Raw genomic sequence first — 15429 nt, 5'->3', positions numbered from 1 at the left:
TGTAACCAAAACTAACTGAAAGAAAAACAATCCTAGGGACACCTGGGTGGCTCAGTGGTTGAGCATCTGCCTTTGGTTCAGGGCATGATCCTGGTCCTGGGATTGAGACCCACATCAGGCCCCCTGCAAGGAGCCTGCTTCTCCCTCTGCATATCTCTGCCTCTCTCTGTGTGTCTCTCATGAATAAATAAATAAAATCTTAAAAAAAAAAATCCTAATAAAAATCCTAGAAAGAGTACTCACTTTGGCAGCATGTATACTAAAACTGAAACAATACAGAGAAGATTAGCATGACCTCTATGCAAGGGTGACGCACTAAAAATCCTGCCCCCCCCCCAAAAAAAAATCCTAGAAAGATGTATCTCTTATCTCTGCTAGCCTTTGTACTCACCATCAATGAATCATTCACAACTTTTAAACTGGAGCTTGTTCTTCTTTCAAATCTTTGAGTGCAGTAATTTCTAGAGATGAGTTTCATTACAGTTTAAAAATCTGAACCAGAAAATAGTCTCATCTAACTATATATATATATTTTTTAAACAAACACAGGATAAATGCTTTCACAGCTACCTAATCTTTACTCATAATTTTGCCAGTAACTGATCATTGTGTAGAATGTAGAGGTCTTGAAGGCACTCTACTTAGTGTCCCACTAAAAGAAAGCACTTCAGCTGTTTTCAGCTTTTTTTCTTAAAATGCATATATTGTTAAGGCTTTCTCCTTGAGAGTAAGCTGCCCCTGATAGTTTCTTTTGTCTTTAATCTATATGATTTATTTTTGCATCTTTTTCCCCCCATTTCCATTACTTCATTCTATCAAATTTTATAACACTGGCAATTATTTGTGCTTAGATACTTAGAATCATGCTCAATTACATACAACATCAACTCCTTTAGTTGACTTGCGAATGTGATTTCACATTTTTTCAAAAGCCTTTAGAATTTCAAGATTTTCCTTGATGGTTATAACATTTCAGAATCTGCTCACTAACTACATGACCATCAATCTACTATGTCTTTGCTAAAATTTTTATAATTCATTCCCTATATATAATCCATACAAAAATTTTCTGCCAGCCAGAAATACTCTTTAACTTTTCTTCTTGGTGTTATTTGAAAATAGAAGGGAATATTTTTTTGGGGGGGGGGGGGGATGGTATTTTATAAAATAAAATGTAAGGCAAAATTTTTTTCTTCTGCATTCTACTGAGAAGTATCACTCATATTCATGATCTGCTCTTTCTCTCTTAAAGTTCTGTAAACTTTCTCTTGATAGTCTTATGATATCCTTATAAACTTTCCTCTTTGATATTCTTAAATTCTTCTGTAATGTGCTCAAGTGCAAATGGTTCCCCTTCCTTTTCTGTCTTGTTTGGCGCTCTTTGTACTTTTTAAATCTGGTTTGTTTGTTATCTTTCTTGAACTCGGTGCAACTCTTGGTCATTAATTCTTCAAGTATTTCATTCTTTCCATTCATTTTTCCCATCTCTTCTGGGATTCCAGTCATACAATAACTACTCTGTTATTTCTATGTAACATATAGCTTTTATTTTCTTTTTCTTTTACATTTTTCCATCTTTTTTACAGTTTCCTATTACCTTTTAAGAGTTCTCTGAGCTGAACTCACAGTTCTTTAGTTACAGTTCATTAAGTATTTTTTCATTTTATATATATGCATATATATATATATATATTCCCATATATATATATTTTATTGAAGTTCGATTTGCCAACATATAGTATAACACCCAGTGCTGGGATGCCTGGGTGGCTCAGCAGTTGAGCATCTGCCTTCAGCTCAGGACATGATCCCAGTGTCCTGGGATCGAGTCCCACATTGGGTTCCCTGCATGGAGCCTGCTTCTCCCTCTGTCTGTGTCTCTGCCTCTCTTTCTCTCTATGTCTCTCATGAATAAATAAATAAAATCTTAAAAAAAAAAAACCCAGTGCTTATCCCATCAAGTGCTCCCCTCAGTGCTCATCACCCAGTCTCCCCAACCTCCCACCTGCCTCCCCTTCCACTACCCTTTGTTCATTTCCCAGAGTTAGGAGTCTCTCATGTTTTGTCACCCTCTAATTTTTCCCACTCGTTATGCCTCCTTTCTCTTATAATCCCTTTCACTCTTTCTTATATTACCCATATGAGTGAAACCATATGATATTTTTCCTTCATTACTCAGCCATTAGAAATGACAAATACCCACCATTTCCTTCAACATGGATGGAACTGGAGGGCATTAAGTCTTTATTAATTCACCATCACCTGTATCAATTCTGCTGCTTAATCTAATTACTGAGTACTTTATTTCATTTAAAAATATATATTTCAAAAAAAAATATATATATATATATATATTTCAGAAGCCAAGAAGAAATCAGACAGCAGGTGTGTGACCTAGAATCAGCCAACCAGAGGCTCACAGGAAGGACTTCGGACCTGGGAGCAATGACTTGGGCACATTCACAGAGGCAGTTTCAGTGTCAGAGGCACAATGCTCACAATTGAAACATGAGTAGTGGTGCCAGCATCAGTCCCCATAGAGGTACTTGGTTATGTTCTCAGTTGTTTAAGCTCTCTGGTTCTCATTATGATCTAGACTTTCCAGTCTCCCCAATGATTCTGTGAGATTGCCAATTTCCTTCCAATAAATGTATTTTCTCCTTAAGTCATTTGAAGTTGAACATGCAATGGGATATGGGAAAAGTACAGGAGAAATGAAGCACTAATTTCTTCCTGCTATGTAATTGAGATTCTGAAGATATTGTCATAAGTTATGGTTCAAAACAGTAAAGTTAAAAACATATTACTTAAATTATACAATTAATAATAAATAAAACTAATCAAATTTGGAGAGGAGAATGGTTTAGAGGTTAAATGAGATAATTCCCAAACTTTGATGAATAGGATTAAAAAGTTACAGTTCAAAGTTGATAAACCAAGTAAGACAGGCAAAATTAGAGTTGTGAAAGTCATCCCTAGAAGAATTAAGGCAAATGGCAAAATATAGCTAAATCTGGGCAGTGGGACTAATAATGGGGAGTGGAATGAAAACATGTTATTATTTAAAACTTTCTAGTCCACCCCTAGGCTGCATCATACTACATAACAGAAAGAAAGGCTAGTGGTATCTATACACATATGCACAAATGCACATGTGCATGGATCCAGCTGCAGCTCTGAAAATGCAAACTAGAAAAGATTTACATAAGGAATCAGTTCCAGAGCACAGATTTGCCTCCAGATTTGTTTTCTTGGATAAAACACAAAGCAGCCTCACACCCATCATGAGCTAAATCATGTTTAGAAAATGAAGGAAATCTAATCCCAAAAAGTGACTGGGAAAATGTAAGTGTTTTGTCCCTAAGAAGAGCAAGTCATAGAAACTTCAGTTATGATTGGGATCCTGGCTCCCATGCAACCCACCAATACCTTTCAAGTTGCAACAAACCTGATAGATTAGTTGTTTATTTCATCTGCTGAAAAATATTCATAAACTTGAGCATTCCACAGGAAACTCTCAGCATGAAGTCTTTAAGTATGAACAAGAAAAACTTAAGGTCTACTGGAAAATGCACAAGACCTGGAGTCCAAAACTCTGAGATTCTTTTTCCTGCCTCATTGATCTTGAGATGAAGATCTTGAGAAAATCACTGCTCCAGCCTGAGTTTTGTGATCTATAAATTGAGGACCAAAATATAACTACATAGAGTTGTTATTAAAATAAAAAGAGATAACGTGTTATCTCCTATATGTTGGCTAACTGAATTTGAATTTAAATTAAAATTTAAAAAAAATCAAATGAGATAATGGGCAATATATAAGAATATCTGATAAAATGTAAATCCTAAAACAAATGGGAGGTATTGTTATTATCATTCTTACAACTGGTCACGAGGGACATCTGTATAAAGATAAACAGGGCGTAATGGAAAATTCATCCAACTACTAAAAATATAACCTATCTAGGTCCTGGGCTTTGAAGCTTCATACAGAACATGACAGTCAAATGACTTTTATCATAAAAGGCAAGTCTAGTGTTCAAAGAAACTTCTAGAAATATAAAGATGCATTGTTTTATTTTTCAGTTAGATAACTAGACCTACTATAATAGAGAAATGGGAAAATTATTTGATATTTCATTTTTAAAAAGCTTATCTAAAATGACTAACATTAATGGATAGGTGAAATTTAATAAAAATTAATGATCTTGGGGCACATGGGTGGCTTAGTGGTTGAGCATCTACCTTTGGCTCAAGTCATGATCCCGGGGTCCTGGGATCGAGTCCCACATCAGGCTCCCCATAGGGAGCCTGCTTCTCCCTCTGCTTATGTCTCTGTCTCTGTGTGTGTGTCTCATGAATAAATAAATAAAATATTAAAAAAATTAATGATCTCTATATTAAGTGTTCCTAACCGCTGTTCCCTATAATAGGAAAAATACAACTTATATGTGTAATTTAAAAAGAAATGAAAAAAAAGAAAAAATAAAAATAAATAAATTATTTAGTATATAAACAGAATATAACACCTACTTTACCAAACATAAAGCCCCAGTCTTGATTTTTATAACACAATAAGACAGTTATACTTCACACTGCCAAAAGAGAAATAGTATTAGTTTTTATCCTGTATTTCCTATAGCTCATTTATTGATTTGGTATCAGAGAAGAAAAATTTTAAAAGATACGAAAGTCAGCTTCCTTTCAGAGAGCTACCAACAAGTGTCTCAAAAGGGTAGTCTGAGCACACATCTCTCTAGGATTTCCAAGCACACGCTGTCTTCCACAGAATTCTCTGACAAGTCTGCTTCATCCTGGGATTCCCCAGGATCAGAATGACAGAATGAAGAGAAGGATAGGCAGCCATGACTGTCTCGGAGATGAAGACAACCAGGAGATCAGCAGAAGACTTGGAGGTAATGGAAAAGGGGCTGGCCAGGATATAAATCACATGAAGGATAAGGAAGCAGCCCAAGGACTTCAGTACAGTGATGTGAGCCTTGGCCTGAGCATCTCTCCTACCAGCTGTATGTACCTCCATCTTCTTGTGGTGTCTATACAAAGAGACAATCAGCATCCCAGAAGAAACAAGAAACACCATGAGAGGCAATCCACTTCCTGCATTGAGCTTTACTATATACAGGTAGTGCCAGCTTTTAAGGGGGTACAGAATGCTGCTGTTGCCTTGAGAAGGATTATAGGGCTTTAAGCCAATGTGCGCTACAAGTAACAAACTGATCATGAGGTACACCAGAAGGCACCAGAGACTCAGGCAATAGGCCCTCTGCTTCAGCCACAAGCAGACAGGATGTTCAAGGGTCATGATCTTCCTGCAGTAGAAGACGCTGAGGAAAGTGGCAAACCACAGGCTGGCCTGGCTTACCAGGATCCAGAAGATACTGAGATAGTGAAGCCAACGGCTACTCTGGAAAAATGGAAATAGGCTTAAGTCCATCATAATCAGACACTGCAGGAGAAATCGGCAGACAGCCAGGCCCAGGACAATGAGGTTGTATGAGGACCCGTTGAATTTTCTGACCCATTCTCCAAAACTCCAGACCATAAGGACTCCATTTCCCACCAGGCCAATGAGAAATTCAGCCACTGCCACCACCATCAGCAGTGGTAGGGCAGCAGTCAGCATGGCTGGAGATAGGAGTCTCTCACTTCTGTCACAGAAGGTGTCCTGCTTCAGCAGATGAATGTGTGTGACTGCGGCTGAGCTTCAGATATCTGGGGGTGATATCACACTCAAGGTAAGTTTTCACACCACAAAATCTGGATTTGGCCTTGTCCTTCAGGAACCTGTCCTCCAAGACTGAACAGGTGCGACCAGGCACAGAGAGTTTAGAAGTTATGATCCCCTCTCCGTATTTGCATCCACATGAATGCACTCTGAGCCTATACCGAGAGATTTGAAACAATACCCCAGACACCAACTTCCCTTCTCCAGGGTCATGAGCTAGGATCTAGACACTAGCACATAATATATCAAGATTTCTCAACAAGAAGACCAAATCAAAACATTCTCAGGTTTTATACAGTGCCAAACGTGAGCTCATATTATAAAAAACAAATTTTATTTTTATGAGATGTATTCTGAACATAAAAGCATGAAATCTGAATAAACTCAAATCTAAAATATATTTTATTATCAAAAAATAATAAAGTAAAAATAAAATATATTTCACTATCAAAGAGAGAAATAAGGGAAGTTCTAGGGAAGAAAACAAGCAGAGAAGAAAAACAGTATGTTTAAGTGCCAAATAATAAAAAAAATGGAAGTCAGAGAGAGGAGCCATTACTGCTAATCAGGGTCTTTGAGGTCATCCATCTTTCATGATCAATTATCCATACACATCTCACACCAAGGTCTTAGGGGAAGGAAATGAGCTCAAATAAGTGAAAAAAGACTAGCACAGTTATCAAGAAATATAGGAAAAGTGTTTCATTTAAATGTCCAGATTCCAACCTCCCTGGGAGCAGCCCACCACAAATGTTTATGGAAGGCTGAATTCTAAAACTGCCTCTAAGATTTCCACTCCTTAGTGTATATACCCCGAATAACCCTAGGGCAGGTCGGACAGTACATAAGACTGTTGTTATAAGGTTGTTACTTCTGTAACTAGGTTATATTATATGCCAAAGATAAAGAACTTTTGCAAATGTAACTAAATCAGTTGCATCTGAATTACTCAAAAAAAAAAAATTCCCCTGGGTGAGTCTAACTTAATCAGTTAAAGTCTTGGAAGAGAAACTGTGCCCTCTTGCTGACCTGAACAATCCAGCTGCCAGGTTGTGAGAGACACACATGGCAAGAAACCATAGCATTGAGATTGGCCCCCAGAAGACAGCAGCAGAAAAACTGGGACCTTTGTCTAACAACCACAAGGAACTGATTTCTGCAAATAGCCAGTAAGCTTGGAAAAGCACCCTGAGCTCCAGAAAAAAAACACATCCCAGTCAATATCTTGATTGTAGCTTTTAAGACTCTGCGCAGAGGGCCCACTTAGGCTGTGCCTGGACTCTACCCACAGAAACTGTGACATAAATGTGGGCGTTGTTTTAAAGTGTGTTAAAGTATGTGTTGCTACACGGCAAAGACAGTGGTCAAACCAGACCAGGAACTCTGAGGAAATGAGGAGAAGGAAGAACTGAATTAGAAAGAAGGAGGAAAAAAAAAAAAAAAAGAAAGAAGGAGGAAGGCTAGGCTAGCTTCTGAGGAAGGCAACATGCTTGGGGAAGAAAGAGAAAAGCAATCTTAAAAGATCCTAGAAGAAACCAAAAACCTAGCCCCAGGCCCTCTGCTTCAGCCACAAGCAGAGAGTGTTCAGAAGTCATGATGTCCCCGCAGTAGTAGACACTGAATAGCCAGCACGCACAGGACAATGAATTTGTATGGGGATCCCTTTACATTTTCTGATCTATTCTCCAAAATCCCAGACCACAAGGACTCTATTTCCAACAAGGCCAATGAGAAATTCATCCACTGCCACCACCATCAGCAGTGCTAGGGTTGCAGTCAGCATAGCTACAGAAAGGGGTCTCACTGCCATCCCAGAAGGTGCCCTGCTTCAGTGATGAATGCATGTGGCTCCTGACTGAGCTTTAGATCCTGAGGGTGATACACTATTAGGGGAAAACATTTCATTTCTCAGAGTTTGGGTTCTGTCACTGTCCCTTTGAAATCCATTCTCTGACAAAGAAGGCACAGCTGTGAACACCAGTCACGTTCTCAAAGAGCTTCATTTCCATCTGCATCTGCATGAAGCTGGCCTAGAATCTAAGATGAAGAACAAGCCCACAGCTACAGATTGTCCTTCCAAAGGAAGCAAGTAAAATCTGAAGTACTCTTGAACCCTGCTCCCACACACCATAACTCTGCAAAACCAAAATAAGACATGCTGAGAATCTCAACAGTGGCAAACACAAAGAAGGGAAAGTATAATATTTATGAATAATTTGGCAAATATTTATCAAATGCCTACCATGTGCCAGGCCCCTAAGGCAGGCTTTGGAGATACAATCACCACAAAAACAAAGTCCCTATTGTCACAGAGCTGACATTCTGGTGGGAGAGGCAAATAACTAATACTGTTCTTTTTTTTTAATTTTTATTTATTTATGATAGTCACACAGAGAGAGAGAGAGGCAGAGACACAGGAAGAGGGAGAAGCAGGCTCCATGCACCGGGAGCCTGACGTGGGATTCGATCCCGGGTCTCCAGGATCGCGCCCTGGGCCAAAGGCAGGCGCCAAACCGCTGCGCCACCCAGGGATCCCTAATACTGTTCTAACATATTTGTAACTTGAATATATAAACCTAGCATTGTACTTATACACATACAAAGATTTGTTTCAATGTCAGGGAAAACAAAGAAAAGAACAGGATAAGAAAATGAGTGAAAACAACTATGAGACAGGATAAATATTTATTGCTGAATATACGTGCAGAAGAGGTCAAGGTGGAGAGAGATCTGGGAACCATAGTGCTAGTTCATTTCCATACAGAACTGTTATCAGCCTCCAGACAAAGGGCTGTAATGAAGAAGTATATCTGGATAGTGACAGCCTCAGTGTTCTCTAGTTTACCAGAGCAACCACTTGGGTTTACTTTTGATGTAACCTAACCATGTTGGTCATAACACTACCACATCTCTTTCTACCAAAGTCCTTTCCATTCATACTCCTACTATTCCACTACTCTGAGCCCTCCAGCATTCTCACAATACCTGAATCAAGGAAAAGAAGGCCATGAGAGACCAAGAGGAATATAACCGTAAGAAGAGGCAGATGGGCAAGTTGTGGCTTTCTACTCAGCATCAACAGAGCAGTCTATCTTATAGAGCATAACAATATTGATAAGCTTCTGCTCAACAAAAAAACAACAAAATGAAAGGCAATCTATATTGGGAGAAAAATACTTGAAAACCATATATCTGATAAGGGGTTATCATCCAAAATATGTGAGGAATTCAATAGCAAAAAGCAAACAACCCAATTAAGAAATGGGTGAAGGACCTAATATGGTCATTTTTCCCAAAAGACACAAAATGGCCAACAGGTACATGAAAAGGTGCTCAACATCACTAATCATCAGGAAAATGCAAATCAAAACCAGAATAACATATCACTTCACACCTATTAGAATGACTATTATCAAAAACAAATAAATAAATGATGAAAAGTGCTGGTAAGGATGCGGAAAAAAGAGAAACTTTATACATTTTTGTTGGGAGTGTAAATTGGTGCAGCTATTATAGATATCAGTATGGAGATCCTTGCAAACAATTTTAAAAGACCTATTATATGATCCAGCAATTCCTCTGCAGGATCCCAAAAAGGTATCTGTGCTCTCATATTCATTGCATTAATCACAATAGTCAAAACAGGGAAACAATCTAAGTGCCTATCAACAGATGAAGAAATTGTTTTAGACAGACACAGAGAGAGACAGTTCCCAATTTACAATTCCTCAACTTCATGATGGCACAAAAGTGATACACATCCAGTAGAAACTATACTTCAAATTATGAATTTTGATCTTTTCCTAAGCTATGCAGTATGACACTCTCTTGTGATGCTAGGCAGCAGCAGTGAGCCTTGGCCCCGAGCCAACCACAGGATCACAAAGGTAAACCAAAAAACTTAACAACCACTCAGTTTTTCACTAATTCATTACATGATATATAATAGGCTTTGTGTTGGATGATTTTGCCACTAACTATAGGCTAATGTAAGTGTTCTGATCATATACAAAATCAATGCCCAGAAATCAATGGCATTTCTATACACTAACAATGAGACTGAAGAAAGAGAAATTAAGGAGTCAATCCCATTTACAATTGCACCCAAAAGCATAAGATACCTAGGAATAAACCTAACCAAAGAGGTAAAAGATCTATACCCTAAAAACTATAGAACACTTCTGAAAGAAATTGAGGAAGACACAAAGAGATGGAAAAATATTCCATGCTCATGGATTGGCAGAATTAATATTGTAAAAATGTCAATGTTACCCAGGGCAATTTATACGTTTAATGCAATCCCTATCAAAATACCATGGACTTTCTTCAGAGAGTTAGAGCAAATTATTTTAAGATTTGTGTGGAATCAGAAAAGACCCCGAATAGCCAGGGGAATTTTAAAAAAGAAAACCTTAGCTGGGGGCATCACAATGCCAGATTTCAGGTTGTATTACAAAGCTGTGGTCATCAAGACAGTGTGGTACTGGCACAAAAACAGACACATAGATCAATGGAACAGAATAGAGAACCCAGAAGTGGACCCTGAAATGTACGGCCATCTAATATTCGATAAAGGAGGAAAGACTATCCATTGGAAGAAAGACAGTCTCTTCAATAAATGGTGCTGGGAAAACTGGACATCCACATGCAGAAGAATGAAACTGGACCACTCTCTTTCACCATACACAAAGATAAACTCAAAATGGATGAGAGATCTAAATGTGAGACAAGAGTCCATCAAAATCCTAGAGGAGAACACAGGCAACACCCTTTTTGAACTTGGCCACAGTAACTTCTTGCAAGATACATCCACGAAGGCAAAAGAAACAAAAGCAAAAATGAACTATTGGGACTTCATCAAGATAAGAAGCTTTTGCACAGCAAAGGATACAGTCAACAAAACTAAAAGACAACCTACAGAATGGGAGAAGATATTTGCAAATGACATATCAGATAAAGGGCTAGTTTCCAAGATCTATAAAGAACTTATTAAACTCAACACCAAAGAAACAAACAATCCAATCATGAAATGGGCAAAAGACATGAACAGAGATCTCACAGAGGAAGACATGGACATGGCCAACATGCACATGAGAAAATGCTCTGCATCACTTGCCATCAGGGAAATACAAATCAAAACCACAATGAGATCCCACCTCACACCAGTGAGAATGGGGAAAATTAACAAGGCAGGAAACAACAAATGTTGGAGAGGATGCGGAGAAAAGGGAACCCTCTTACACTGTTGGTGGGAATGTGAACTGGTGCAGCCACTCTGGAAAACTGTGTGGAGGTTCCTCAAAGAGTTAAAAATAGACCTGCCCTACGACCCAGCAATTGCACTGTTGGGGATTTACCCCAAAGATTCAGATGCAATGAAACGTCGGGACACCTGCACCCCGATGTTTCTATCAGCAATGGCCACAATAGCCAAACTGTGGAAGGAGCCTCGGTGTCCATCGAAAGATGAATGGATAAAGAAGATGTGGTTTATGTATACAATGGAATATTACTCAGCAATTAGAAACGACAAATACCCACCATTTGCTTCAACGTGGATGGAACTGGAGGGTATTATGCTGAGTGAAATAAGTCAATCGGAGAAGGACAAACAGTGTATGTTCTCATTCATTTGGGGAATATGAATAATAGTGAAAGGGAATATAAAGGAAGGGAGAAGAAATGTTGGGAAATATCAGGAAGGGAGACAGAACATAAAGACTCCTAACTCGGGGAAACGAACTAGGGGTGGTGGAAGGGGAGGAGGGCGGGTGTTGGAGGGGAATGGGTGACGGGCACTGAGGTGGACACTTGACGGGATGAGCACTGGGTGTTTTTCTGTATGTTGGTAAATTAAACACCAATAAAAGTTAATAAAAAAAAAAAATAAGTGTTCTGATCATACTTAAGGTAGGGTAGGCTAAGCTATGGTGTACAGCAGCTAAATATTAAATAAACTTTCAAAGTACGATATTCTATTTTTTTAAGGTTTTATTTATTTATTCATGAGAGACAAGGAGAGAGAGAAAGACAGAGAAATAGGCAGAGGGAGAAGCAGGCTCTCTGCAGGAGCCTGATGTGGGACTCAATCCCAGACCCCGGGATCACATCCTGAGTCAAAGGCAGATGCTCAACCGCTGAGCCACCTAGGCAAAAGTACAATATTTTCAACTTAAAATTTAAGTGACAGAGTTCACTATAAGTTGAGGAAGATACGTGTGTGTGTGTGTGTGTGTGTGTGTGTGTGTTATTCAGCCTTAAAAAAAGAGATCCTGACATTTGCAACAACATGGATGAACCTAAAAGGCATTATGCTAAGTGAAATAAGCCAGACACACAAAAAAAGAACGTGTGATCTCACATATATGTGGAATCTAAACAAGTCAAATAGAGAAAAGCAGAGAATAGAATTATGGTTATCAGGGCTGAGGAGGTGGGGGAAATGAGGAGGTGCTATGTAGGATAGATAATTCCAGAGATCTAACAGACAGCATAATGACTAGAGTTAGTAACCTTGTATTGAATACTGGACCTGTGCCTAGAGAGTAGATTTCAGGTGCTCTCATCACACACCAAAAAATGGCATCCATGTGAGGAGATGATATGTCACTTAGTTTGACTGTCATTATCATTTTACTATGTATATGTATAATAATTCATCTTATTGTAGACCTTAAATATATACAAAAGAGTTGCTTTCAAAAACTCAGGACACTTTCACCCCAAAAAGTGCCCTTCCTCTACCATGTTGCCAGACCAAGTATATAATTCCTTCCCCATTCTCCATCTGATACCTCCCAGTACTCGAACATTTTGTACTCCTATTCACAGGCACCCATTTTCAGTGCTTCCCAGAATTGCAACTACTTTGCCACTAGACGGTGCTGAGGCAACTCTTTTGCAGCATCTGTTAACCTGAGCAAGGTCATTTTCTTAATGAGCTGCATGAGTCCAGAAATTCAAAAATCGAGCAGATGAAGCAAGTGGTTAATAAGCATGTGTAACAGGAACAGAAATTATAAATTTGCGTATATTCATAGTCTTTCCAGTTTCCCTCCCCATCACCTTAAAAAGAGGTGGGCTTCTTACTCTGCTGGTCAGTTCCACCTCTTGGAAGGAGGTGTCTGGAGGGACAAGAAGGGGTACCGTCATGACCCACAGGGAGCAAGGATCACAATCCTTGAGGAAGTTTAAGAAAAGAATAATCAGCATGGCTGGGGTAGTGAAAGTAATAGAGTATACTTGGAACTTGGAAGATGAGAGAATAGGAACTATTTTTGTCTGATTCCATAAACATGAAAATTTGGGGAGAAAGTTAAATACAGCAGATAAAAGAAGACAGTCTAGAAGGCAAGGCTTAATTCTCCTTCTCTTGAGAGTGAGCTGGACTTCAAGACTTCTAAACAAGAGACTCTGGAAACAGAAACAGAGTAACTGCACCTAACCAAGCACTCATTGGTAACATGACCAGTGAGAAGTCATGATGATATCAGGTATCTACCAACACCTCATATCTGTTGGACTCCTCCCCAAAAGCCCACAACCCCAGTCTAACTATGAAAAAACCATCAGACAAACCCAGATTACGGAACGTTTTACAAAATGACTGAACAGTAATCTTCAAAATTGTCATGGTCATGAAAACAATGAATGATTGAGAAACATTACAGACCAGCAGAACCTAAGAACACCTGACAACTAAATGCAAGGTGATATGCTGGACTGGATTCTGGAACAGAAAAAGAACATGTATGACAACTGGTAAAATCTGAATGAAGTCTGTAGTTTAGTTCACAGTTAATGTATTAGCACTAGTTTGCATCCCAATGAGGGCTAGTGCTAGCATGAAGATGTCAACATCAGGAAAACTGAGTGAAAGGAATCCAGGAACTCTCTGCACTCCTTTTGTAACTATCCTGTAAAATAAAATTAAAAATTATAACTTCATTTTTGCCAAGTTATAGACAACTCAGTTACATGCAGCCATTTGTATAAAAATTATGTTTTTAACAGTTTGAGAATTGTGTTTCTCCAGAGGAGACTAAGGTTTTCCCATAACATTGTAGGATCATGCTAAGAAATGAGGCAAAACATTTCCGCTCATCCACAGGCAAGAGCTTGCAGGTGCATGTCAGTGCCAGCCCTCAGCAGGGCACAAACCTCAAGACTAGCTCCCTGGCCGGAGAACTTAGAAATGGAGTGTTTGGTGCCATTCACAGAAAGGCAACATGCTTCAAAGTCAGACAGATTCGAGTCTGCATCCCAATTCAACCAGTCAGTAGCCACGGCCTTCAGCAGTCAATTAACTTCTCAGAGCGTCAGATCCCCCTTTATACAAATTCTGATACTGTATGATTCACCTCACAGGGCTATTATGATGATAAAAGGGCGTATAAAATTACTTAGCCTGGTGCCTAGAAAATAGTGTTACCTAAGTAATGTTACTTTAGCTTTAATGTTACTTTTCTTTCCTTCCTTGGTGACTTCTCTCCACAATCATTCCTTTCTATAAAGTCGGAGAGTGCCTGAAGTCTGCTATTACTCACGTATGTAAATAGAGGATGAATTGAGTTGCTGCCTCTAAATGAAGATGATCAGCATTTCTAGAAAGCAAGAATAAAGATGAAAGGCTGCTTAGCCCAGGCCTTTGACAGGAGTCAAAAGTATAGAGAGGTACATAGGAGTTAGAGAGCAATATCAATATCAATATCTTTATTTCCTCTGTTGAGATAACTGGATTCAAATTATAAAGTCATTGTCTCAACTACGAAAGCAGCAAAATTGAGACAAATAATTTTCCTGTATTTAAAAAAAGTCAATAATGCTTTGAAACCAGAACTAAATCACAAGAAGAAGTTTGGAAGGATTTCAAACATGTGGAGGTTAAGGACCATCATGCTAAAAGCTGAAATGGTCAACCAGGAAATTAGGGAAGAATTAAAAAGATTCATGGAAACTAATGAGAATGAAGATACAACCATTCAAAATCTTTGGGATACAACAAAAGCAGTCCTGAGGGGGAAATACATTGCAATACGAGCATCCATCCAAACACTGGAAATAACTCAAATACAAAAGCTAACCTTGCACCTAAAGGAGCTGGAGAAAAAACAGCAAATAGATCCTACACCCAGCAGAAGAAGAGAATTAATAAAGATTCAAGCAGAACTCAATGAAATAGAGACCAGAAGAACTCTGGAACAGATTAACAAAACCAGGAGTTGGTTCTTTGAAAGAATTAATAAGATAGATAAACCATGAGCCAGCCTTATTAAAAAGAAAAGAGAGAAGACTCAAATTAATAAAATCATGAATGAGAAAGGAGACATCACCACCAATACAAGGAAATTGCCCTGGGTAACATTGACATTTTCACAATATTAATTCTGCCAATCCATGAGCATGGAATATTTTTCCATCTCTTTGTGTCTTCCTCAATTTCTTTCAGAAGTGTTCTATAGTTTTTAGGGTATAGATCCTATACCTCTTGGGTAAGGTTTATTCCTAGGTATCTTATGCTTTTCAGTGCAATTGTAAATGGGATTGACTCCTTAATTTCTCTTTCTTCAGTCTCATTGTTAGTGTATAGAAATGCCATTGATTTCTGGGCATTGACTTTGTATCCTGCCATGCTACCAAATTGTTGTATGAGTTCTAGCAATCTTGGGGTGGAGTCTTTTGGGT

The 15429-nt window shown here is 38.7% G+C and overlaps 1 protein-coding gene and 1 pseudogene across 1 annotated transcript; one reads left to right on the top strand and one right to left on the bottom strand.

The window, feature by feature from the left end:
* The first annotated feature begins 235 nt into the window (after nt 1-235).
* Nucleotides 236-321, top strand: LOC121490233 (annotated as a pseudogene).
* A 4434-nt stretch (nt 322-4755) lies between these two features.
* TAS2R5 (taste 2 receptor member 5) lies at nt 4756-5643 on the bottom strand. The gene has a single exon (XM_041751810.1). The coding sequence runs from the start codon at nt 5641-5643 to the stop codon at nt 4756-4758; it is 888 nt and encodes a 295-aa protein (XP_041607744.1).
* Nucleotides 5644-15429: the final 9786 nt, after the last annotated feature.

This window comes from Vulpes lagopus, chromosome 4 (genome assembly GCF_018345385.1).
Source record: "Vulpes lagopus strain Blue_001 chromosome 4, ASM1834538v1, whole genome shotgun sequence".
NCBI classification, from domain to species: Eukaryota; Metazoa; Chordata; class Mammalia; order Carnivora; family Canidae; genus Vulpes; species Vulpes lagopus.
The sequence above is the reverse complement of the archived record's forward strand: the minus strand, read 5'-3'. Positions and strand labels throughout refer to the sequence as shown.

Bases quoted from the DNA above. Each gene is read 5' to 3' on its own strand.
- TAS2R5 (XM_041751810.1), bottom strand. From the start codon at position 5,643: ATGCTGACTGCTGCCCTACCACTGCTGATGGTGGTGGCAGTGGCTGAA.